This window comes from Panthera leo, chromosome B1 (genome assembly GCF_018350215.1).
Source record: "Panthera leo isolate Ple1 chromosome B1, P.leo_Ple1_pat1.1, whole genome shotgun sequence".
In the NCBI taxonomy this organism is placed as follows: domain Eukaryota; kingdom Metazoa; phylum Chordata; class Mammalia; order Carnivora; family Felidae; genus Panthera; species Panthera leo.
The window spans coordinates 40632405-40657600 of record NC_056682.1 but is presented as its reverse complement, the minus strand read 5'-3'; the positions used below and the strand labels follow the sequence as shown (position 1 = coordinate 40657600).

Below are 25196 nucleotides of genomic sequence, written 5' to 3'. Positions count from 1 at the left end.
TGGTATTTCTTTTTTATTTTTAGAGAGTGAGCAAGCATGTGTGAGCCAGGGAGAGGAGCAGAGGGAGAAAGAGGCTTGATCTCAACAACCCTGGGATCAAGACCTGAACAGAAATCAAGTGTCAGATGCCCAACCAACTGAGCCACCCAAGTGCCCCTATCCTTGGTATTTCTTTAAGTACCTTATTTCCCTGTCAAACCAAGAACTGCCTTCTTCCCCCTTTTTACTGTCCACAGCACCTAGTGATGTGGGAAACAAAGGCAGAAGGAAATGGTAGATAAATTAAGTTTCCTTATAACCTGCAGCCCATTGACAAATACTTGAGGCAGGCAGACTAGAACATTTCTTCAGGAACCCCCTACTGTCTAAATGCTTTGCTAGAGGGAAAAACAATCTTAGCTTGACAATAGCTAGGCCTCCAGTAGCCTGGGAGTCTTCTTTAGCATATGAAAATCCCTTTGGAAACTTCCCCTTGACTTTACCTCCCCCAACTCCCAAGTAGGTAATCAGTCTCTCCTCAGGGTCCCAGGGCAGCTCTTCCTGCCCATGGGGTCCGGTGTCTGTGCTTTAAGAATCACCTTTTTGCATCCAAGATGTCTCAAGATTTCTTTCTTGGCCATCAGCTCCGGACCCCACCACCATTCCAAGAGCCCATCACTAGTACATTATAAAGTATTCTGTATATGTCGGATGAATGAAAGGAAATATTTGAAATGATTTTAAAGATGTGACCATGAATGACAAGAATAAATAAGCCGTGAGATACTGCCAACGTAACAATATTACTCCACTCTGATTTGGGAAAATATGTGAAAAATATATCTGAATTTATTATCTCAGCACAGTATAATACAGGGGTGTGGCAACAAAGTAAAAATGAAAATGGATTGATATAAATATACTAAAGCCTAGTTTATCAGGTATTAAAATGATACAAGTCTCCTGTTTTATTATAAAGTTTATACAGAAAAAAGATTTACACTATCCACAAAAGGATTTCCTTCCAAGAGCTGTAGAGTGGAGAAAGGGAAAAGCCAAACACTGGATTTAAAAGATGTTGAGGACATGATCTGGCCAGCCAGCCCATCCCGTATTAGCAGGCCCATGTTGGGCTTCCTTGTGGGTATAAATAGACATTCCATTTCTAAAGCAATCCTTCCTTCCTGAAGGATCTAGATGATGGGTTGTTTTTTGTTTTTGTTTTTGTTTTTTTACTACTGAGACATGCTTTCATCTTTGTGGTCCCATTTCCAGCACTTCACATGTTGACAGATCAGGAGGTGGGGCTTTTGGTCTACCTCTCTTCTGCCCTAGATGGTCGTATTCCAGGAGGGGTTGGCTTTTATCTGTCTTCTCAGCTGACAGAATCCAGTCTGAAATCCAATCTTAGCCCCTGGAAACTTCTAAAATGGGAAGTACCTGTGAAAACCTATCCTCTCCCCTCTCCTATCGGTTCCCCCCACCCGCCACCCACTTGTACTGTGTTATGGCTCATCTCTGTGAAGAAGCACCCCGCCTTGGTGTGTCTTCTGAAGTGGAGGAAGCTGGGGCTTCCTCCCGATGTCAGGGAACTGGGAGTCCTTGGTCATGGTCGCATATTGTCTTGAATCCAGTCTAGGTAATTAGTAATCTTGGTATATACACCTGGAACATCTTTCTGCCCACAGCCAAGGCCCAGCTGATGATGCCAACTAGAGTCATGTGGTTGTCCTTCATACACACCAAGGGGCCACCTGAGTCACCCTGCAAAAGAGAGAACAGGTCAGTTTGCACAACACACAGACTCTTTAGGGGGAAGTTAGGGTTAATATTGTAGTGCTAATATCGTATTCTTCAAAGTACTTAGCTCAGAGAGGGAAATTGTTATCTCAAAGATCTTGATCCTGTAGGGGATTAGGTTCTACATTGCAAAGTAGAATTGAGATAATTGCTCAGACATTTCAGGCCACAACCCTGGTTTTAACTCTCCCACTTACTAGCTATGTGGGCTTAGACTCACTGTGCTTCAATATTCTTATTCTGTATTCAATATTCAATATTCTGTAAAATAGACTTCATGCTAGCTACCATATGAGGTTATTATAGGAATTAATTGGGAGAGAGCATGAAGAACTCTGAGAACGACATATGACATTTTGTAAGACTCTGGGTAATTGGCTGTTACCGTCTTATTGAACCAAAATAATTTCTTGTTTTTGTTTTTAAGTTGAAGCTTGCAGATCATATTTTCACTTTGCATACAACTTTTTATGACTGTTGAGCCAGGGGTACAGCTGAGGTTTCTGAAGAAATCATTCAGAAAGAGACAAAGGTTGTCAAGGAACTGAGGGCAGAGGCTGATATGATTACCTTATAAGAACAAAACCCACAAAGTCTTTGATGCAAGAGCCCTGCTTCCTTCTTTTTGTTTCCCCTCCAACCCCCAGGCCCTCGATGGAGAGCCTGACACACTGTAGGTTTGAAAATGTCTCATCAATAACTGTGCCTTGGTTATATTTAGGTCCTAATGCCACAGGTTGGTCTGTGTCCCATACCCAGTCCCTCATTATCACGAAAGAGAAGTACTAACTCTGATAAGGATGCCAACACAGACAACCTGAAATAGTTTGCTTTCCCAGGCTAAAAACCTCATATTAGGGCTGAATAAGAGTTTTTAAAACTTATTTCTCACAAATCATCCATGTCCCCCTTCCTAGTAAGCTACAGCCCCTCCTCCCCCTTCTACGTGGCAGACCCCAGTTCTCCAGCACCCCCAGAAGTCAAGATTTGCTTTATTTGGGGCGCCTGGGTGGCTGAGTCAGTTAAGCATCCGACCCGACTTCGGCTCAGGTCACGATCTCGTGGTTCATGAGTTTGACCCCTGTGCCGGGTTCTGTGCTGACAACTCAGAGCCTGGAGCCTGCTTCAGATTCTGTGTCTCCCTCTTTCTCCATCCCTCCCCTGCTTGTGCTCTGTCTCTCTCAAAATTAAATAAACATTAAAAAAAAAAAGAACTGCTTAATTTGTGTTGCTTTATCCATCACTTCAATAGTCAATCAATTGCCTGGGCCTACAGGAAACCCTGAACCAGGTGGAGTTTCCGGTAGAGACATTGGGGAAATTTCCTGCAGTTTAGATTTCATAACTTTGGGTAACTTTGATCTTTCTCTGATTGTGTTATTCTTTGAGGCCCTCATCTCGAACTTCCACTGCCTCCTCAAGATGAGATCCCCCGGTTCTGGCTGTAACTTGTTTCTTGGTTCGGAGCCTGTTGGCCAAGGGACACTTTTACCCTTGGGTGGGTTCAGGCTCTGGCGAGACTCTCGTGTTTACCTGGCAGGCATCATGGATGTTTGCCTGGTTCCCACCACTTCGTGTGTCTCCAGCACACAGCATATTGTTCGTCACGGTTCTGTTAAACAAGTGTTGTGACGTGCAGCGGCCGGCTGGGTACAGCCTGACATGAGCCTCCTTCAACCGCTCAGAATAGAAAGGAGAAGCTGCAAGAGAGAAGGGAAAATGTCCGATGGTTTTAGGGAAAGTATTTGTAAACCTTTTGGAGGGAGGAAGCCAAATTTTCCAATAATGGCTAACTTGTCTCGAGCTTTCACACATATTAGGTGGACGCCTACAAAATCGTCAAGATTGTTTTGACTGACAAAGCCAGAAATCTTACAGAGTTTAGCCCATGGTTTCTCAGTAGTAGCACTGGTGACATTGGGGCCAGATAATGTGAGGGGGGCTCTCCTGGGCACTGCAGATGTCTGTAGCATCCTGGGCTTCTGTTCCCTAAATGCTAGTATAAACCTCCATCCTGAGTTGTGACGATCAAAGATGCCTCCAGACATTGCCGGGGTCTGCTGGGGGGGCAAAATCACCCCAGTTGAAAACCACTGCCTTCACCTACTATCATTTCATTCTCACCGTCTAAGGAGGCAGCTAAGTCTACCCCCATGTTACTGGTGAGAACACAGGGGCTTGGGACGGTGTAAAACAAAAATCCCCGTCCTGGGCCACACTGCTACAAGATGCAGATCTCAGATTTGATCTCCGGACTACGCGACCAGAGAGTCCAAGAACCACACCCCCTAGGGGCGCCTGGGTGGCTCAGTCGGTTAGGCCTCCGACTTCGGCTCAGGTCACGATCTCGTGGTCCGTGAGTTCAAGCCCCGCGTCGGGCTCCGGGCTGATGGCTCAGAGCCTGGAGCCTGCTTCTGATTCTGTGTCTCCCTCTCTCTCTGCCCCTCCCCCGTTCATGCTCTGTCTCTCTCTGTCCCAAAAATAAATAAACATTAAAAAAAAAAAAAAGAACCACACCCCCTAATCACTGTACTCCACTTCTTATCAGAACCTTCCTGAAGTCTGAAGCTCTTCAAAGCACTTGTATTACTCAGACCCTTCGTGGCCTGCACAGTGACCCTGCGAAGTAGGGAAGGCAGGTGAGGGGTTCTCGGTCCGCAGGGAACTTGCCTACATTTACATCAGTGCCTGAACCAGGGCTAGAACGTCACTGCTTTTTCTTCCACCAGAAAGTGCATGCCCTGCTGTCCTGCAGACAGACAGGATGGGGCCGAGACTTCCTTCCACTTACACGCCTCGTGCTTGCCGTAGCCAGACAGCTCACATTCTGTCCAGTCAGGCAGGCGCAGGTCAGCTTCAGGGAGACAGACGGTGCGGACAGTGTCACTCTCCTGGGCACACTGTAGCGAGTCTGACTGCAGTTTCAGCAGTGCTGGGAGAAGAGGAAGAAGGGAATAAGCCGCGTGGGAAGGGCTGCTTCTGACTTGGGAGGAAGACGAAGGAGGAGGCGAGGGTGGGGGGGGGAAGAGGTGTGAGTGCACATGTGTGGCTGTGTATGGTGCCGTCCGCAGCGGGGAGAATGTGACATCTTACCAATATCGTTGTCGTAAGTGTCGTCATCAAATTCCTTATGGATGATGTATTTTTCTACTTCAAATTTCTGCTCCTCCTCTCCAGGGACCACTCGGTACGTTCTGCCCAGGACCACCTTAAGGTGGTGGGGAGGATACCTAATGGGGAAACAGCCTTATGCTCTGCTCACTGTAAGGCTCCTTCTAACAGGCCTGGGTTCAAGGCCTTAGAGTCTAGGGAGACCTACTGGGTTTTTCTGAAGTGCCTACCTCTCCTGCAAGCAGTGCGCAGCAGACAGGACCCAGCAGGAACTGATCAGTATTCCGCCACACAAAAACCTCTCCCCTGGTGACCTCCTGTTCTTGACAAAGATGGCAGCTTGCCACGGGTGAGAGGTGATGTCTGCGTAGAGTCCTCCTTTAATGCGGAACTGAGGCTGCTTGTACTGTCTCAGCCCACAGGTGGCTGGGAGAGGAAAGGAAAGAGAAGGGACGTCAGACCTGTGGTCCCTGGCGGGGGGTTCCTTGAGCACCTATCTTGGTTTCTTCTCTTGGAACCCCAAGTTTCTACAGGCTTACTGCACTTCTCCAGGTTAGCAGAGAGTGAGAGGACAGTCTGCATGGTAATAAAAACCACAGCTTTCATTTGTCGAGTACATGGTACATGCCAACCATCGCAGGTACACTTCCTTTAACCCTCATGACATGGAACTTCAGAGAGTCTGGGAAATTTTTGCCCAAAATCACAGGGGCACCTGGATTAGAACCCAGACCTGCCAGACTCCAAACTGGGGGTCTTTCTGCCGTGCTTCATTACTCCTGGCTTTTTCCTGCACCTGCTGCCTGGCTGCAGAAATAACGCGGCAGTGCAACTTCCTCCAAAGGGCAATGTTCCCCATTTCTTTTTCATCTACTAACTTTGCCCACTTTTCAAGGCTTAGGTGAAATCCCAACTCCTCTTGAGGCTTTCTTAACACTCCCAGCCCACCAGGCTCTGAATGAGCTTGCTGATCCTGCCCACTGAGGACCTACCATGTAGGACTTTGGCTGTGAGTTCATTGGTGGTTTGTGTCTTACTTGCCCAGTTAAATAATACGTTCCTTGAGAAACATTCTGGCAGGTACGTGCATTCACAGGAACTGAGTAATAATAATCTATTCACAGAGGGGCACCTGGGTCGCTTAGTTGGTTAAGTGTCCAACTTCATCTCAGATCATGATACCACGGTTTGTGAGTTCGGAGCCCCGCATTGGGCTCTTCGCTAACGGCATGGAGTCTGCTTAGATGCTCTTCCAAACTCTCTCTCTCTCTCTGTCCCCATTCCTCTCACACTTATACTCTTTCTCTCTTTCAAAATAAATAAATAAACTTTTAAAAAGTTTATAATAATCTATTCTCAGTGTCTTTTTTTAGCAAAATGTGCCAACTTAAATTTTCTCTGTCTTCCACCCCCTCCACTAACCCAGTGTTAACCCCCTCCAGAGTCCCCCTGTGTTAAATGGGCTCTGTGGGAAAGGTGGAAAAGCTCACAGCAGAAGTACAAGCTGTGGGGTCCGAGGATGCGGTGTCAGACCCCAGCTGTGTGGCTCAGAGCCCAGTGAGCTTGGGCAGGCCACATGACTTCTGAGCTGCTTTCCTCATCAGTAAGCTGGACGTAGGAGGACTGCCTGTCACCACGTTGTCGGGAGCACACAGTGAGAGCACTTTGCTATCTAGGAAGCCACATATGAGAGCTATCCTCCTCTATGCTCACTATGACCTCATGGTCAATCATTAATAAAGGCAACTGGAGAGAGAAGTTTAGAGCCTAATAAATGCTAAGAGCAACTGGCAAGTTCTTCTCTTTCTTTCTGCCCCTCCCATCCTGGTCGTGCGTGGGAAGTGAGCACCTGCCCAGAGTGTTGTCATCCTACCGTGGCTCCAGTCATGGGAGGCCCTTCCCCACCAAGGCCCTCCTAAAAATCTGGGTCTGAAGCAGACAGCTGTGAAGACACGGGGAATGGTAGAGGAAATGGCCAGGAGGTGAGACTGGGCAGAGGGATGTGGCCAAGGGCCAGCCCTTACAGCACTGGGGCACATCACAGTATTCCCACGTCAACTTGTGGTCCTTCAACACGTGGCACCAGGGCTTGGCATCTCCATCTGGGTTCCTAGATGGTGAGAGAGGTCAAGGTTCTCAATCACATTTTCAATCCCATCGCAGGCCACGTGAGCGAGGAAGGAGGCTCAGTAAACCGATGGCAAAAACACTGAGCTGGGCAGGAGGGTCCTGAGTTCTGAACTTGGCTCCATCAGAGATCTCACGGTAGGAAAACAATCTTAACTTTGTTTTTCTATCAGCAATATAACATCGTCATCTTGCAGGTGTGTTGGAAGGTACCGTGAGCAATGCTATGAGAACACTCTTATGACTCACTGGGAGAAAGGTGCCACAGAGGAACAGAACAATGAGGACAGAGTGGCTGTGGGATGGCACCTCTAGCCTGGGATGTGGGCTGAAACACTGGTGAACTTCACTCTTCATAACAGGTGTTATTCCAGCAAATGAATACGTGCGGCCAGATAATGTCCATGGTTCCTTCCCACCCACTGAGTCTTTCATACAACTTTAGGCATGAAATCTCTCATCCCACCGCCCACTCCTGCCCCCTGCCCAGATAGGAACCCATGGCCCCTGTGCTACGTACCGGCAGTAGTTGTGTTTGCCCAGGCCCAGTGCCTGGGCGTTGTTCTTCCACGCTGTGTAGACCTTGCCTATCAGGGCCCTGGAACTCCACTGGAGGCAGGAGGCACCAGACGCGGTGAGGCTGTAGGTGCCACGGTATGCTAACCCTTTTCCAAAGTAGCAGTCCCCGTTTTTTTTCTGGAACAAAAGAAAGTCTCACATTGACACATAGCCAATTAAATGCTACAGCAGGCATATCAGGGTTTGCAGCCGGAGCCGCTGGCCCGAGAGGCTGTAGGCAGCCAGGCTCGCCATAAGAAGGACGTGATAGCATCCCAACTCCCCTCTTTCCTCATTCTTCCAACCCTTTTACAGAGGGATGCGAAGTGGCTTCTGTCTGCTGGGCCAACTTTCATGATTGGATGTGGCTTCCTAGATTGCTGTGTCGAGTGATGCTGAGGGTGGATTCGCATTCAGCAGACAGGGATGCTGTGTTCAATTATAGGTGATTATTGCTGGAGCTGCTTTGAAAGTAACAGGGGGTTTCCTGGTTTGTACTTGACAGGTTGTGGCGAACCAAGGATCTTCAATGGACGGACATGTCCGCAGCCCCTAACTTCCCAGATTTTGTCTGCCAGTGATCTGAAGGATTTGTTGGGCTCGAGCAGGAGAGAGGACATGGACCCAGGAATGCTGCCTATTTTCACCTATTTGCCCCCATTTTACCCTCCTTTCTCCCAATTTGAAACTGGCAAAGTGTACCACTATAAACAGTATAATTAAAGGGCCACCTAGACCAGTGAGTCCCAATTTTACCAATCCTGGGAGTGGGGAGGATGCTTTAGAATTAGTGTAAAGAGGAGGTGCCTGGGTGGCTCAGTCGGTTGAGTGTCCGACTTCGGCTCAGGTCATGATCTCACAGTTCATGAGTTCGAGCCCCATGTCAGGCTCTGTGCTGACAGCTCAGGGCCTGGAGCCTGCTTCAGATTCTGTGTGTGTGTGTCTCTCTCTCTGCTCCTTCCCTGCTCACACGCTGTATCTCTCTGTCTCAAAAATAAATAAAGATTTTAAAAAATTAAAAAAAAAAAGAATTAGTGTAAAGAGCCCTCAAATTCACAGACAGGTATGTCAGACCTACCTGTAGACAGAATGTACATTATTATCGTATATGGGTGGTTAGAACTTTAAAACTTCTTTTTCATACTATTGTGACATCATTGTTTGTGAAAGCACCACAGAACTCAGGGTGCTTTTTTGTAACTTAGGGTTTTTAAATTTGGGAAATTTTCTCTTATTAAACATTTTTAAAGAGAGAGACAGAGATTGAGAATTAAGCCCATCAATCACAAAAGGGAGAATCTCTGTTTATCCTCAAGAGGACTGGAAACCACCCATGCGGCCCACCTTCTCCTCTGTAAACGAGGAACCTGAGGGTCGGGGGGGGGGGGGGGGGGGCGGCGGGGGTGGGTAAAGAGACCAGCTCAAGGTCAAACAGCTAGTTAGAAGCCAGGCCTGAGTGAAGATCTGAGTCTCCTGACTTTCTTCCCTCTGCGAATAAAATGGTCAACCACTAGCCCACTCCTCCGTCTCCTCAGTTGTAGAAACACTATCAGATCTGTCTTTCGAGACTCTTCTTCCCCAGACACCACCAGGGAAGGCGGGGAGGCTGTGCTTACCCTTGGGGCAGGCTGGCGTGCTGCAGAACTCAGTGCTGTACTGCCCTGCCTTGAAGACGTAACACCAGGGCCTTGAGTCTCTGTCTGGGTTCCTGAAAAAGCAGCCAGGGAAGGCCAGAGGAGGTGAAAAGGGAAGTCTCCCTCTCAGACCCAAGGCCTTTGCATCCTCTTCTGGGGAAAAGGTTAGTGCATTTCTGGTCGTACACAGGGCAGTTGTATCGTGTTAGGTGGAAGTATGACCTGGTCATTGTCTTCATGTGGAGAGTAAGTATGGTTGAAGGAGGCCCAGGAGCCATGTTGACAAGGGGTGGCCTGTGACGGTTAGTTTTATGTGTTACCTTGGCTATAATGCCCAGTTATTTAATCAAACATGAACCTAGGTGCTGTGGTGAAGAGATCGCTACGGTTAACAGCTGCAGTCGACTCTGAGTAGAGATCATCCTCCATCTGTGGGCAGCCTCATCCAATCTGCGGGAGGCCTTATGAGCAAAAGCTGAGTAGAAATTCTGCCTCAAGACTGTGCTGTCAAAGCCTGTCTGAGCGCCCACCTCGCTGGCCTGCCTACAGATGTGAGACTTGCCACCCCCCACAATTGGGTGAGCCAATTCCTTATAATAAATTCCTGTATGTGTATCTAATGTATTGGTTCTCTGTCTCTGGGGAACCATGGCTGATCTGAACTAGGCCTTTTCCCCGACTCTAGTAGCTCCTCACCAGAGGAAAGCCCACCCGGTAGGGAGGACGGCCCTCTCACCTGCAGTAATTGTGGTTCCCAAGGCCTAGCATGATGGCGTTTGGCCTGCGTCCATTGTAGGGCTTCAGGGCCAGTACGCTGCTGTTCCAGTTGATACACTCGGCCCCGCTTTCCGCTGTGCTCCACGTGCCCCTGTAGGTGATACCCTGGTCCTTGTAGCATGTGGCACTGGCATCTGATCAAAACAGGACAGGTGACATCTCACATGTGAGTCCCCCTCTTTCCTTTAGATTTCCAAAGGGGTTTCGCACCTGCTCTGGCATCACCCCCAAGCCAGTGTGGCGGGCTGGCTGCGGAAGCTACCGGAGCAAAGGAGATAAACGGGGCGGCCAGTTCACCCAGCTGACTGGCGGCAGAGCCAGACTCCAGCCCAGCACCCAAGACGGCACCCACTGGGCCCAGCGCTTTGATTGCCTAACCGACCCTTGGACGACCTTCCCTGTCCCCACCCCGCCCCCGTCACCACACTCTTCCTCCCCTTCCTGGGAAGATTTGGGATTCTGTCCCTCTCTCGCACCACCTACCCACCACTCACCTATTTCACAGCGTTTCCCTGAAAACCCTTCAGGACACTCGCAGACAAAATCTGAGAAATATAGAGCCTGCCGGCACGTCCCCCCATTGAAGCACCTCGGTTCGCTGCAACCTGCCAAGTACAAACAAGGAATTACTTCAAAGCAGTTCCAAGGATAAAGGAGTTAAAATTTTAAGAGTGCGCTCTACCTGCCAGACACTGTTCTAGGCAGTTTACAAAAATAACTCATTTAATCCTCACTGCGCCCCATGAAGTAGGTACTACTTTCTCCCCATTTGACAGACAAGGAAGCTGAGGCCGGGTGAGTGAAGGCAGAGCCCCAGGCCCCAGGCTTGCTTGTTTGCTCAGCACATTCACATTTGCCCAAGGCAAAAGGAGGTCTGGACAAGCCAGGGACATGAAATACAGGGTTTGGGCCCAGGAAACTGGACCCAAAGCTCGAAGCTTCCACTGGCAGTCCATATGTACATTTAAAAATATATACTTTTAAAGTTTATTTATTTATTTTGAGAGAGGGAAAGAGAGTGTGTGTGGGAGTGGAAGAGCAGCAGAGGAGAGAGGGAGAGTGAGAATCCCAAGCAGGCTCTGCACTGTCAGCCCTCGAACCCAGAAACTGTAAGATCATGACGGAGTCAGGATCGAGAGTCAGAGGCTAGCTGACTGAGCCACCCAGGGACCCCCATACGTACTTCTGACGGGCACCGAGTGGCACAGCGAGTGACCGCTGTTGCACCAGCAGTATTCCAGCCGGTTGCTTCTGAGTACGGGACGCAGCCACGACTCATTCTGCAGGTACAGCATCTGTGTTTTTTCATCCCTGCAGGTCACTGTAACGAAAGACAGGCTGGCCTCTTGAGGGCACAACTCACCAAACACTGACATCCCGCCCCTGATTCCACTGAGAAAATCCCTCAGTTTTTTTGTTTTGTTTTGTTTTGTTTTAAATTTAAATTCAAGCTGGTTAACGTACAGTGTAGTATTGGTTTCAGGAGTAGAACCCGGTGATTCATCTCTTACATAACACACTCAGTGATCAACCCAACAGGTGCCCTCCTTAATCCCCATCACCCATTTAGCCCATCCCCCACTCCCCTCCCCTCCAGCAGCCCTCAGTTTGTCCTCTGTCTTTTAAGAGCCTCTTCTGGTTTGCCTCCCTCTCTCTTTTTATCTTATTTTTCCTTCCCTTCCTCTGTGTTCATCTGTTTTGTTTCTTAAATTCCACATATGAACCTCACTCACTTTTAATACAACCCATCCTTCATGCTTTTTTTGCCCTCGGCCAGAAGATAGCAGATACCTAAGAATTTGTCACCAAAGACCACTTTAATTACTTTTCTTCTGATGGGCCTTCATCTTGGAAGAATTTATCGATCAAAATACATTTACAAAGTAAGACTCTAATTTTTCATATTAATTCATCTAAAATATGCACATGTATACGTATAAATTGCCTGCCAGAGTTTTTGATCCACATGAGTATTACCACACTGAAATGATGCATTGCTAGCCCAAGAGAAAGAAAATCCACATTTTAGTCTGTGTGGGAAATGTGCTACTCCTGCCAGTATTTTTTGTATAAATGAATATAGTCTAAGTGCTCGCATTGATATTCTCACCCTTTGTCTCTGTTCGCAAACCAGAAAGCCAACTTCACAAATCTTTAACTTTTCATTAATTAAAGACGTGACAAGCACTCATTGTACATAATTTTTCTGTTGTTTCTTTGGAGGGTCCCCTGGGGTCAGGACACCCTTGTCAGAAATGCTTATCCAACAGCAAAGGCATTAAGAGTTACTGCCATGACTCACTGTGAGGAAACTTCCACTTCAAAAGAGGTGTTGCAAAGCCTCCCAGACCCGAAGGAAGTAGGTCATGAAGGACAGAGATGAAGGCCCCAAGTTGGTGGCTTCAGACTTGAAGCTGGGCCCAGAGTTCTTCCAACAAGAGTCAAGACAATCCGGCTGCTGGCATATTTTATTTTTGGAATCCTACCTAATGCTCATGGGGATGTTCCTCAGGTTTCTAGAGTCGACTCTAGACTCGGTCTTATAGAGAGAGTCTTTCCACAACTGTGGAACTCCTGTGAGACCACCCAGCTTAGTTACCCCATTTTTACCAGACAGAAGAAATGGAAGCACAGAGATGGCAGTTGACAAAGATGCCACATGGACTCAGGTGGGAAGGGGATTGCAGCCCAGGAAAAAGACCCTGGAGGACCAGCACAGCTGCAGCTGGCCATGGGGTGACCTTAGGCAGGTCACCGCTCCATCTCCAGCTCGGGTTTCTCACCTGTGTCACAGGGTTTCGGGCCACTGAGCTGGCAGGTTCCCACCAGCTCTGTGACTCCCTGAGGGCCACCTGCTCTGGCCTCTCAAACCTGGCCTCGGCTAACTGGGTGGATGGCTGAGTGATGGGCAGGGGGGACACAGGTGCCTTTGCAGAATCACCCTGCGAAATCTCACCTTCACACAGCTCAAGTAAGCTGGGTGTGGTGGCAGATAAATTCCCTGACAGAGCGCCTGGAGCTCCTAAGTCCTGACTCTGCCTCCCGCCTCCACTGACCCCCTCCACTGACCTCAGCGTCATCTTACCTCTGTAAGATCTGGCTCCTCTTCTGAATCGTGGGTGGATTTCCTGCAAAGCCACCAGAGGTGGAGGAAGGATCAGCACATATTAGGTATCTTAAGAACAATGGTGGTTGATCCAGAGACCACTGGCGCACCTGCCAATCAGATGCTACCTGCCCCAGGAGCCCCCCCTCAGGTAACTGGCCCCAGGTGCAATGTCCACTTCTCGCCTTCTTTTCTAATTCTTCCTCCCCTTCTAGACCAGTGCCGCCAGAATAACTTTCTGAATGATGAAAATCTTTAATATCTGTGCTGTCCAATACCATAGCCTGAACTGGATTTTTAAATTTTATTTAATTCTGAATTTAAATAGCCACAAGGGGCGAGTGGAATTGTAGTCACACACACACCCACATACACACACACACACCCGCTGATTCCCTCCATGTAGCCATCCCCAACTCTCTCTCCTCTAAAATCTCGCTGGGCCTTCCATGATGGTGCTCTTGTTTGCTGGGCATTTTTAGAGAGCATGTCTACAGGACAGCTCCCATCCCAGTTAGATGGCGAGTGGCACTGGTGGCTTCCCAGCTTCCACGGCTCACTGTGTAGGCACTATCTTTCCCAAATACTTTATGGATTAATTCAAGCACATTCTTTAAAAACAGCTCCAAAGAAGGCAGTCAGAGACAGTGGGGTAGAATTAAGAACTGTTTACTGAGGTCAGCAGAACTGCCTAGAGTTCTGCCCCCCGGAACCCTGAATCCCAAGCATCCCGCACAGAGAGGAGTATGTGCACTATACTCTGCGAATGCTGACCTCTGCCTCTCCACTCTGACGTTAGCCCACCCTGGGCTCCCGAGGGCCTTGAGGGTCCATAGGCCCGTGGAGGAGGGCACAGACCTGACCCGCACACCCACCTGGCTGGGCAAGGTGAGGGCTGCCCCACAAAACAGCAGGGTGAACACCAGCTCTTTCCTCAGGTTATTCATCGTTCCTTTGGAGCGTCCCTTAAATTCTGGAAGAAGAAGGGAAAAAAGCTCAATCGTGTGATTGAGAGATGAAGGAATATGATAAAACTCAAGAACCCATGACTTTATTATGGCGTCTCCCCTCCAGCATCCGCTCCCACAGAGGGAAATGCCACAAATATCTGGAAGATTCCTTTAATTGTGCATATTTACCATCTTAACCATTGATATATGTGTATAGTTCAGTGGCATTAAGCACATTCATCACCACCACCCATCTGCAGAACTTTATCATCTTCCCAAACTGAATCTCTACACCCACGACCCACTAACTCCCCACTCCCCTGGCAACCACCATTGTACTCTCTGTCTTTATGAATATGACAACTCTCAAGTTTCCTCACATAAGTAGAATCCTACAACACACGTCCGTTTGTGACTGGCTTATTTCATTAGCATAATGTTCTCAAGGTTCATCCATGTGGTGGCCATGTGTCAGATTCTCCTCCCTTTTTAAAGCTGAAGAAAATTCCATTGTGTGTATAGACCACATCTTGTTTATCCATTAGTCCATCAATGGACATGGGTTGCTAGAAGATCATGTTGCCCAGGGATGTCTGTGGGCTGAATAGCGTAGGCCATCCCTGGCACTTCTTGGCAGCCTGGGTACCCCATGCCCTGGCTTGATTTTCCTAGAAGTGAATTCCTGCCCTGGGAGATGGAACCACAGAAATGTCCCCTCTCTGACTTTCTTGGAGGACACCGTAGGGATTCTATTGCGGGCACGTTACAGAGCCAGACTACCTCAGATTACCTGGGTTCTTAACTGGCATGCCTCCTGGTCCAGCACAGGAAATGCTCCCCTGCACCAGCTCGCACCCTCCCCACAGCTCCCTCGGATTTTACAGACGGGCCAGCAAAGTGTAGGTTGGCAGAAAGGAACAGAAGCATCTGCTTTTTGGTTATTAGACTCAGATCTTCCTAGACCCAAAATTCCCAGTTTCCATGTGCTGTTCCCCAGTGATCTTGCCCTCAGCAGCTTAAAGTAGGTTAGTTGGTCGGGTGTTATTTTGTGGTCTGGCAGACCCACTCGCTCCTTTGTCCACAAGAATTAAATCAGGGCATTTCTTCCCTTGACTCATTTCCCTTCAGTCACAACAACTTTTGGTCCCACCCCTCCTCCCCATCCCCAGGGTCCTCAGGCCCTGTCAGATCAGGGGCTTCCAGAAATTTCATCCTGGGCTGGCTCTGGCTCCTTCTTTGTTTCTTTGCAAAAAGCTTCCCTGTTGGAAGTGCTCTTCCCCTCACTGGCCACAGGCCCCCTTCAGAGCAAGGATGACAAAGAAAGAGAGTGGGGTGGTGGGAGGACTCTTTCTGCCTCACTGCTTCTTCTGGGGTTGCCGGGGACAGGCAGAGGAGGGAGAGGGAGCGAGAGGGCAGTGGGGGCTGGTCAACGAGATTCGCACACCCAGGCTCAGAGGGCGTCTGCCAACCAGCACGGCCCTTCCCCAGCCCCTCCCCCACTGGGAAGGAAGCCAAAAGAAGGCAGGATCTGGGCCTTTGTTCTAATCTGGTGTGTCAAGCAAGGCCCCCCTCCCGGGCAGGGTAGGGCAGGGTAGGGCAGGGTAGGGCAGGGTAGGGCAGGGTAGGGTGTGCTCTTGGAGGAGGGGGACGGCTTTCTCACTCTGAGGAGGAAGCTCTCTACTGCTCACAGGTTTCCCAAAGTTTCTGAAGAGAGCAGTTAGGGAGTTGAGGCCATCAGAAACAAGAACACTCAGTATAATCTTCTGACCGCAGGAATCTGCTCCGGACTTTCCTTCTCAGGTTTCCTTACCTTTCCCCTTTCTTAAAATGGCCCGAAACCCCTCTTAAATTTCCCTTCTTCATTTCATCCCATTTCTTTATAACCTTTTACAATGGATCTTCTTGGGGCGCCTGGGTGGCTCAGTCTGTTAAGCATCCGACTTCGACTCAGGTCATGATCTCGCGGTCCGTGAGCTCGAGCCCCGCGTCAGGCTCTCTGCTGACAGCTCAGAGCCTGGAGCCTGCTTCAGATTCTGTGTCTCCCTCTCTCTCTGACCCTCCCCCCATTCATGCTGTCTCTCCCTGTCTCAAAAATAAATAAACATTAAAAAAAAAAGTTAAAATGGATCTTCTTACATGGATCCCCCCTCTTTCTTCCTGATGTTAGTCCTGATTCTTGTAGTGTATAGATTGTCCCATCCTTTATTATCTGGGCCAGGCCTTGAGGTTAGGGGGACCTCTAAGCTCTTGGGACTTTATGAAGAAATGCTGAATGAAACAATGAATGAATTAGTAAACGAGTCACCAATCAACAAAGAACTTAACCCTTCTTAGCGTTGCATGTCAAACCAACCAGCCCTTTGAATAAACTCATTAGCCTAAGCGCAGGGGGTTGGATGCCCACTGGGATACAGGGATACCATTTTACTTCAAGAACGCAGGGGCCTAACAACAACAACAACCACAAACTCTGGGTCCTCCTAAATGGAACACCATTCTAGATGTCAGAAAGTTGCGAAGTGAGAAATGGAATATTAACACATTTGCATTCCCTGGACAAATGGGAGAGGGCGACCAGATCAGGGAGGCACAGCATGACTTAGGGCTGGAGTGGCGGCTCCCACAGCTGCATCATGTTAAAACCCTTTGGCGACTAAGGGGCATAAGGGGCAAAGGGGTCTACTTTTGTCTTCCGTTCCTGGGAGAGTTCGAGACCATCTCTGTTCTATCTGTCCTCCACTTTTTTGGGCCTTGCCGGGCCTTGAGCTGACCCAGTGACAGTCTCCAACAAGGCAACAGCTCCATCTCGCTGCACAGAGGCAATGAGAGCAGCTGGACAGGCTGAACGGGGTAAGAGGATGACAAAGAAGTGAGTCATCCTGCAAGCAGACCAGCAGTGTAGTCCAAAGACAAGGGAGAAAGAGGAGAGGAGGAAAAAATGTGTCCTTGTTTTTCCTTCATTAAAGAGGTGGCTGTAGCGATCTGGGGGCAGTGCCTGGACAAAGAACCAAGTGAATACCAAAAACAGGGGCTCAGACTCTGGGTGTATGGGGCCTCTGCCAGGGCAGACTTCAGCAACATGAACCACAGGCTGCCACCAAAGGCAGAAGCACCATGTGGGAGTCAGATGCGAGGTGTAAGGGTAAGAAGTCCTTTGGGGTTCATTTTATAAATACAAAGACTTGTCATTTTTTTTTTCTGTGTTCTCTTCCTTTTGCTATATTTAAGTTTCCCAGAGTCAGAACACTAAAAAAGCAAGGAAGGAAGGGGAAAGAAGGAAGGAAGGAAGGAAGGAGGGAGGGAGGGAAGAGGGAGAAAGGGATGGAAGAAAGGAAGGAAGGAGAAGGAAAAAGAAAAAAGACAAACCACTAGGATGTCTCACTTTGGTTGGACTGGAATCCCTGAATCCCTGAAAGCATCACTGTATGAGAGTAATGGTAGAATGGCCATAAGTCCTGTGGTCCCTGGGTCCTAAGGACCCAGCCCCAGCAGGTCCACCCTAGCATACAAAGTTGATTTTGGCAGATTTGCAAAAGGCACCCTCTCTGGTGGATGGACTTCAATAGACATGGAGCTTGGCAAGTTGACAAAGAATCTGTGCAAATTAAAAAACAAGCACACAAAAAAACAGGACCCATGGCCTGGCAAATAAAGCATGGACTGCATTTCAAGGATGCATGGATGGGCACCCTTGTGTGGGACTCAGCCTGCACATCTGTGTGCGGCAGCCTCATCTGCTCCTAGAGCATCTCTGACCTCCCTGCCTCAAAGCTGTGTTGGTCCTGCCGGCTACAGCAACAGAGTTAACTCTGTTCACTGGCCCTTCTGAACAACAGTGAATGATGACTGTTCCAGGGGAAAAATGGGAACAGTGGACTGGTAACCAGGGAGGGGGTTACTCTCCTAGAGCCAAGGAAGTATGCCATTGTAGCTGAGAAATCAATGATCCTGCCAGCCAGAAACTCAAGTGTTCATTTCTGCAGTGGTAACATGGCAGAGTGCTGACTGATAGGCACCCAGCCAGAGGAAGGGCCTGGGGGTCATTCCTGAGGGTGACCTGTTGTCCTCAGTGCCTTTGCATTTCACTTTGCACTCTCCTCCACTGTCCTACCTTCTCCATGCTCCCTCTGAAAAATCTGTCCTCCGGAAAGGAACCGCTATCCTCATTCACAGAAGGTTAGAGTGACTGAATAAAAATTGATACGCTGCCCTTCGCAAAAGCATCTATATTTTGAGACATAAAATCTGCTCCCTGGGATGCAAATCCAAGTGGTCTGGACTCTAGAGCTTTCTTCCAGGGCTAACTCTGTGGTCTTCACTGTTGTGAGAACAAATGACGTAATGGGTGTAAACTAACACACTTATAAATGAGTATAAGTATTTTATTTAAACACAACCACATGCTTGGAGGTGACCGGCAATAAAAGAGCTGCATAAATACAGTCAATCAAGTTCTGGGTTCTAGGAGCAAACAATGCAATTGCTCCAGCAGGTATAGAACTGGGGGACTTGTAGTTGCTACTCTTGCAAGAAAAAGGCAGAAATATGAGCAAGCTAGACAGAAGATGGAAATTGCAAGGGAAAGACAAAAGTAAGTTGATACTATGATCAAATTTTACACTGTGTGCAAGGTTTGCTACCTTAATCTTTGGTAGAGGAGATTCCTGGGTTATTATTGCTTTGCAAAGCTTCTCTCTGGAAACCTTAGTAAGAGAGAGTCAGTCTCCAAGAATACCAATACTCTAAAATGACTCATGGCTTTAAAACAAATAACACCCTCTCTCCACCCCCCCAACCATCATGGCCCAGAATGGATGCCAAAAAATTAGAAAAAAAAGTAGTCCAAGGAAGAACTCCTTGGAACAGCAAAGGCACGTCTGTAGGGTCAGGGCAAGAGAGGGGGTGCGATGGTGGGAGGACCCGGACACAGGAAAGGTGGTGGGGCCCCCACAAAAGCTCACCTTTGCAAGTTCCAGAGGGAGCACAGAACTGGGGGCCAGTAGCCTGGTAACCCTGGTCCTGCGTATACAGGTCCTGCTTTTCACAAAGGCCCTGCTCTCAGAATAAAAGCCATTTTCAAAAACTGACAACATGTAAACAATTCTTAACTTTTCAATTCTTCATTTTCTGTGTGTCCAAGTTTTTCCCTCTTCTTGAATAGAGCTCTTTTACAACTGGGGGACAAGAGAGGAAGGGTTTGTTTCTTATCACCTTGATCCATTCCAATGAGGTGATAGAATAGAATCCTCTCCTATCTCTCACCCATCTCACTAGTCACTCAAGAGCAGCATTCTTTCCAAGGCATCTTCAAAATATAGGCATATGACCTGGGTCTAAGTTAACCTGGCAACTCAGAAAAATCTACACTGAGCACTGTCATCTGCTCCGTGTCCCATGCTTTGCCAGGCAATTCTAGATATTTGGAAGGAATGAGGACGTGTTGGATGTGGGTCTTGGAAAACAGAAGTCCATCCTGCCTCCTTTTACCATAAAAATACAAGAAACCCTTCCCTAATAAACTTATAATCTTGTGAAGAAAAAACAAGGTTCTGCTGGCAAAAGCTGACTCCATTAGTCAGTGCAATAAAATGTTAACCTCGAAGACTGAATCTAAACAATCTGATGTTAATCTAAAACTGTGTCTCATTTTAAGCACGAAGGTAATTCCTCGTATCCCTTCCACTCCCTAAAGCCATCATCACTGCAAGGCAATTAAATATACAATACCTTGATAATTCTTCAGTTTACCTCCAGAATTCAACACACATGAATGAGAAAAATGATCAGAAGCTTTCACTGTATCATTACTGAGTTTGTCCACATTTCACTGGGCTCACCTGAAAGGGATGTTCTAGTATATTTTTGAGAACTGCATGTGGATTCATGCCACTTGCTCCACAGGCACTCGAGTATCTCCCACTTGCCAGGCATAGGGTTTACAAACTTTACAACCCTTTCATAACCATTGAATCATTTAAGGCAATATTATTGTCTTGTTTTTACAGGCGAGAGAATTTAACTTCAAAAAGTACAAGGGCTGGGGCACCGGGGTGGCTCAGTTAGTTGAGCATACAACTTCGGCTCAGGTCATGATCTCTCGGTTTGTGGGTTAGAGCCCCGCGTCGGGCTCACCGCTGTCAGCGCAGAGCCTGCCTGGGATCCTCTGTCCCCATCTCTCTCGGCCCCTTCCCTGCTTGCACTGTCTCTCTCTCTCAAAAATAAATAATAACGTTTAAAAATTAATAAAAAAGGTACAAAAGCCTTGGCCCTAAGGTGAGACACTTTGTGACAAGTGGTGTCAGGACTCAAACTCGACATGCTTTCCACCACTCCTTACTGTGTCCTGATGCTGGACTGTAATGTTTTTTAAACCTTAAAAAAAAAAGTTTATTTATTTTTGAGAGGAAGAGAGAGAGAGTGTGTGTGAGAGTGAGCGGGGAAGGGGTAGAGAGAAGGGGGTACAGAGGATCCAAAACGGGTTCTGCACTGACAGCGGTGAGCCCGATGCGGGGTTTGAACTCACAAACTGTGAGATCATGGCCTGAGCCAAACTCGGACGCTCAATGGACCGAGCCACCCAGGAGCCCCTGGACTGTAATGTTTTTAATGTGCTCAGAGTTGATATATGAGAAGGGTAGCATGTAAATGCAAGGAGCATAGCATTTACTGGAGCAAGACTGGAGTCTTTTTTTTTTTTTTTTAACGTTTATTTATTTTTGAGACAGAGAGAGACAGAGCATGAACGGGGAAGGGTCAGAGAGAGGGAGACACAGAATCTGAAACAGGCTCCAGGCTCTGAGCTGTCAGCACAGAGCCCTACGCGGGGCTCGAACTCACGGACCGTGAGATCATGACCTGAGCCAAAGTTGGACACTGAACCGACTGAGCCACCCAGGCGCCCTGCAAGACTGGAGTCTTGACTTCAAATTCCTACTACCACTTACAGGTTGTGTGTGTTTTCCTGGATTTTCTAATGGGTGAATCGTTCCCGCCTTGCTGAATTGTTACAGCAATTAGAGAAGAAGCAGACAGAGGCCCTCTAAATGGCCAGTGGGCAGTAAAGTCAGCTATGCTTACTGTCACAAGTGTCCTTCAACAATGGGAGCACCAAAGTCTACAACTTCTTCCTGGAAAAACAACTGAAAACTACCAAGGCAGAAAAGATGCCACCCTCTGTGGGGTTCCCAGTGTGGTCAAGCATTAATACCGAAATCCTGTTCCCTGGATCATGTGGGCATCTTGTGATAAGCTGCAACTAGATTCATTACGACTGAAAGAAAAGTTCACACCTTTCATGTACGTGTGCACAGAACAGTATTAACGGGAGCCCTTATTTCCTGGATATGAGGTGGTATCTCTTATGCTATTTTTAATCTCTTTTTTAATTTGCCTTTCCCAGACCTATTTACACCACACAAGCCAGGGCTGCTGTGGACTCTCAGAGGAAGCAGGAACTGGTGCCCAAGACAGCTGGAAGATCTGGGCTGTTGCTCCTGATAAGGGCTGTCTGATGCCGACCACATGAAATGTTCAAAAACCAGAGACATTATGTGATAAAAATAAGGAAACTGGAGCTTCCCAGAAAAAGGAAAACAAAACAAAACAAAACAAAACCTTCCCTTTTTCTCTGCATCCCAGGTGGCAGACACCAGCTCTTGCTACAAGAAGGCAAAATAAAACCAGTTTCTCTTTTCTATGAATGTGACAAAAGATCTAGTTGACCAGTAGTCTTTCTCTTTTAGATTATTCATGGTAGGCTACTAGGTTTAGTTTCCCTACGTCCTGTCCCCAACCTGCAAAACATTCAGCTGACATCAAACTGTTCATGCAAAGATCTCTAACAAAGGGACTTGAGAACCTCTTTGAGTGTCATCCTCGAATGCCATCTGTCAGATCCCCCACCCACCCATCTCTCCCTCAAGCCCCAGCTCAGTCTCATTTCCTCCTTGAATTCACAGGTGGAGATTTACCAACTGTATGTATTTACCATCATACATTTCTTGAGCACCAACCATGTACCAGACACAGGCTCCATGGTATAAAGACATATATACTGTATCTTCAGAAGCTCATAGTTTAGGAACGGGACAGACAAGTAATTAGGTAATCACAGTACAGTGTGATCAGCACTGTGATACGCAGGGATGTAGGGATAGAAGGTGGAAATGCAGAGGAAGAAAGGGTCTTGTTGGAATGTGGAGGAAGGAGATCTAGTTCACTCTCATTGAGGTAGGGGGCTGGTCAAGGTAGGCTCCTGGAATTGATACTATAGAAGCTGTTTGTTGAACAAAATCAAGGGGCGTTCCTGACACAGCATATCCCCAAGATGACAACACTGTGCGGGGTCCAGGATAACAGCAGCAAACAGCCAGAGTTGCTTACTCTTCAGCACAAATACCTTCCATTGGGTAAAGGAAGTTGATTCACAAACCCCAGCCTCTGCCTTCAAGGGCATCCCTAGGGGGAAGTGTGGTTTGGAAAGCCCAAGAGTTCCAAGGACATAAGAGCCTTTGGGGCATGTTCAGTTTCAATTCCCTAATGTCTAGTTGTAAATTAATGGAATATTTGGGACCATATAATAAACAGAAAAGGCTTTGAATACAAAGGTATCCCAGTATCTGGGTTCAGCCTGACCTTGAAGTGGTTACTTCAGAGGCTCAAGTTGGAATCAGATCTTATAGATCAATCCCCAACCGACCTCTCCAAGGCACTGATGCATGCGTCTGGAGCACCAAATAGCCAAACCGTCCTTTGCAACTCAGCTGGGTGTGCTAGCCAAGAGTCGCCCTCTGGGTCATGGTTGTTTGCACAGATAGTGCTAGGCAGCTGCTAAGGACACTCCGTTGCATTAGCTTTAGAGAAAGACCATCTAGTTAGCATCTTCTGGGTAATCATGATAAGTACCAGAACCTGCCCAAGGTTCATAGCCTGAAACTACAGACAGAATTGTTCTCCATGCAAAGCTAATGACCCAAGGAAGGAATGAATGGAATATTCTGGTCACCCGTTGTCCATCCTAACCATCTTACCAGAGCAGTGCTGCAATTCACTCACAGAGAATAAAAATATTATTCTGAGGCTGCAGGTGCACAATGCCAGATAATCAAGTGAAATTGAACATTTCAACCCAAAACCCCAATTTTTCCTCACCACCAGATACTCAGTATCTCTGAGAAGTGTATGGACTTTGTATTTTGACTAGAGGGAAATTCACTACCATTGCTATGAACCATGTTGCCCCCTCATCTGTATGATAGAAAATAACCTGCATACATACTAGAAGCTTTGGAAGTCCTGAAGCTAGATCTTAGCCAGAGGGCCCCTTCAGTTGCTATAAAACCCCATAACCAGAAAAGCTGTTGCTTGCAGATTTAGTAATAGGCCTCCCTTGGAAAGTAAGTTTCCCCAAATGTTCTGTGGTCCCAGCCACTCATTTACAAAAGACTTAGATCGGTATGGTCACTAGGTGTGGCTGGGATGTTGGCTGCAATAGTTGGAAAGGTACTGAGCATAGTCTGCTCAACATGTTAGGACCCAAGGAAATAAAAGCCAAGTCCCAGAGCCCATCCTCAATGAGGACAAAAAACAGCAACACTGCTGTCCCTCAGCTACTCCCTGGCTGCAGGAGCTGTTCCGGTGAAGCCACTGAGGAGTAGCACAGATACCAGGAGTATCTGATAAGAGGCATCACAAAATACACTGAGTTGGTCTTAGGGAGTCTGGACAGAGACTGAGCTATTGGGCAGTGGGGAGCTACTTTTGCTCTTGATGAGATCCAGAGCTTTGAGTCTGGTGTCTCTGAGAATATTCTAGGTAGAATAAATTGATGGGTGCAATGGAGCTATTTCTGTTTCAATATTTACAAATCCCTGCTGGTGCCTTGAGTCTGGCTCTGTGCTTACAGGAAGCACTCACGCTGACTGTCATATATTGATTCCGGACAAGTCAGTGTTGAGATCCCAGGATGAGTCCTCCTGCCCCCACAGGCAAGAATTGCTAGGAAGTTACTTTTGAGGGGACTCCCCATAATAGTTGTATTTGCAGAATATCTTCATGGAATTGCAAACACACACACACAGAGACACACACACAATTATTTTCTGTCGTCAACCCACTGCAGGAGACCACCATTATTATTCCAGCTTGGTCACTGCCTCAGCTCAATCATTGGTACCACAGTTCTTTGCATTTGAGTTTGTCACTAGTTACCTGGGAGCTCAGCATGTTTTTCTGCTTTCCTGGCTCCCTCCTGTCCTCCCTCCCAGTGAGGTTAAGAAAATAAAGATAATAACAATGAAAATCTAGAAAGCTTTGATATGCTTCCTGCAGAATGCTCTTGAAAGAAAAGCCATTGATGTTATCCCCCCCCCCCCCCCCCCCCCGTAATTGAGAATCCTTAAAGAGGACCTCACACTTGCACACTGGGCAAAACGCCAGAGGACAAACTGACCAGTGGAGATGGGGAGGGGTCGTGGGGGGAGATCAGAGGCCTCTCTCTGATGCGTCCTTCTCTTTCCCAGCACTTCCCAACTAATTAATCATGCTCGGAGGCAAGTTGACCATCCTGCATCCCTAGCCCCTGTTCCTTAAAGTTCTTGATGGGCTCTGTTGGGTGCAGGGGCGGGGAGGAGGGAGGGCAGCCCGACATGGCCAGGGACCCTCCAGGCTCAGATAGCCCCAAATCCCGGAGGTAGCTCAGTTCATTCACATTTCTTGCCCGTTAGTCATGAGGTGCTCCCATTGTCTATTCAGAACATTTCTCTACAATTCTTTTCACTTTCCCCTTTACTCTGCAAACAGAGATTTCTTCTCCAAGACATAATCCCTCCTATTCTCTCTTTCCTGACCACCTCGCCCTTCAAAACAGCTTCAGCCTATCCCAATGAAATGCAGATACAGAACGAAGGCTCTGTTTGGGCACTGATTCTAACTAATCCTCTTTTTGCCTGCATTACAAAGTCAGTCCCTCATTAAGGTATTCCTCTAGTGGCTCGGCTTGCCAGAAAGACTTTTAAGAGAGAGAAGAGGAGATGGGCAGACAGAGAGTCACAGAATTCGACCTACCGTCACTGCTTGTCTTCCTTCCCTCCCTGGGAGAGGCTTTCTCTTCAGCCCTGGGCTCCTGCAGGACCTCAGCTCCAATCTCCCTGCACA

At 47.8% G+C, this 25196-nt stretch overlaps 2 protein-coding genes across 2 annotated transcripts in view; one reads left to right on the top strand and one right to left on the bottom strand.

The window, feature by feature from the left end:
• AP3M2 (adaptor related protein complex 3 subunit mu 2) overlaps positions 1–8265 on the top strand; it is a 34991-nt gene extending 26726 nt beyond the window's left edge. Inside the window, exons 9-10 of the transcript XR_006201589.1 lie at positions 7054–7155; positions 8081–8265. The gene's annotated coding sequence lies outside the window, so the exon portion shown is untranslated. The remainder of the gene's footprint in view (positions 1–7053; positions 7156–8080) is intronic.
• PLAT (plasminogen activator, tissue type) lies at positions 755–25196 on the bottom strand. Its single transcript, XM_042934744.1, is given in 15 exon segments — positions 755–1674; positions 1677–1743; positions 3313–3479; positions 4571–4711; positions 4873–5009; positions 5121–5316; positions 6915–7000; positions 7538–7712; positions 9192–9283; positions 9946–10120; positions 10481–10591; positions 11170–11307; positions 13072–13114; positions 13968–14065; positions 25107–25196. Coding segments are annotated over 14 exon segments (1689 nt in total). The 5' UTR covers positions 14040–14065; positions 25107–25196; the 3' UTR covers positions 755–1585.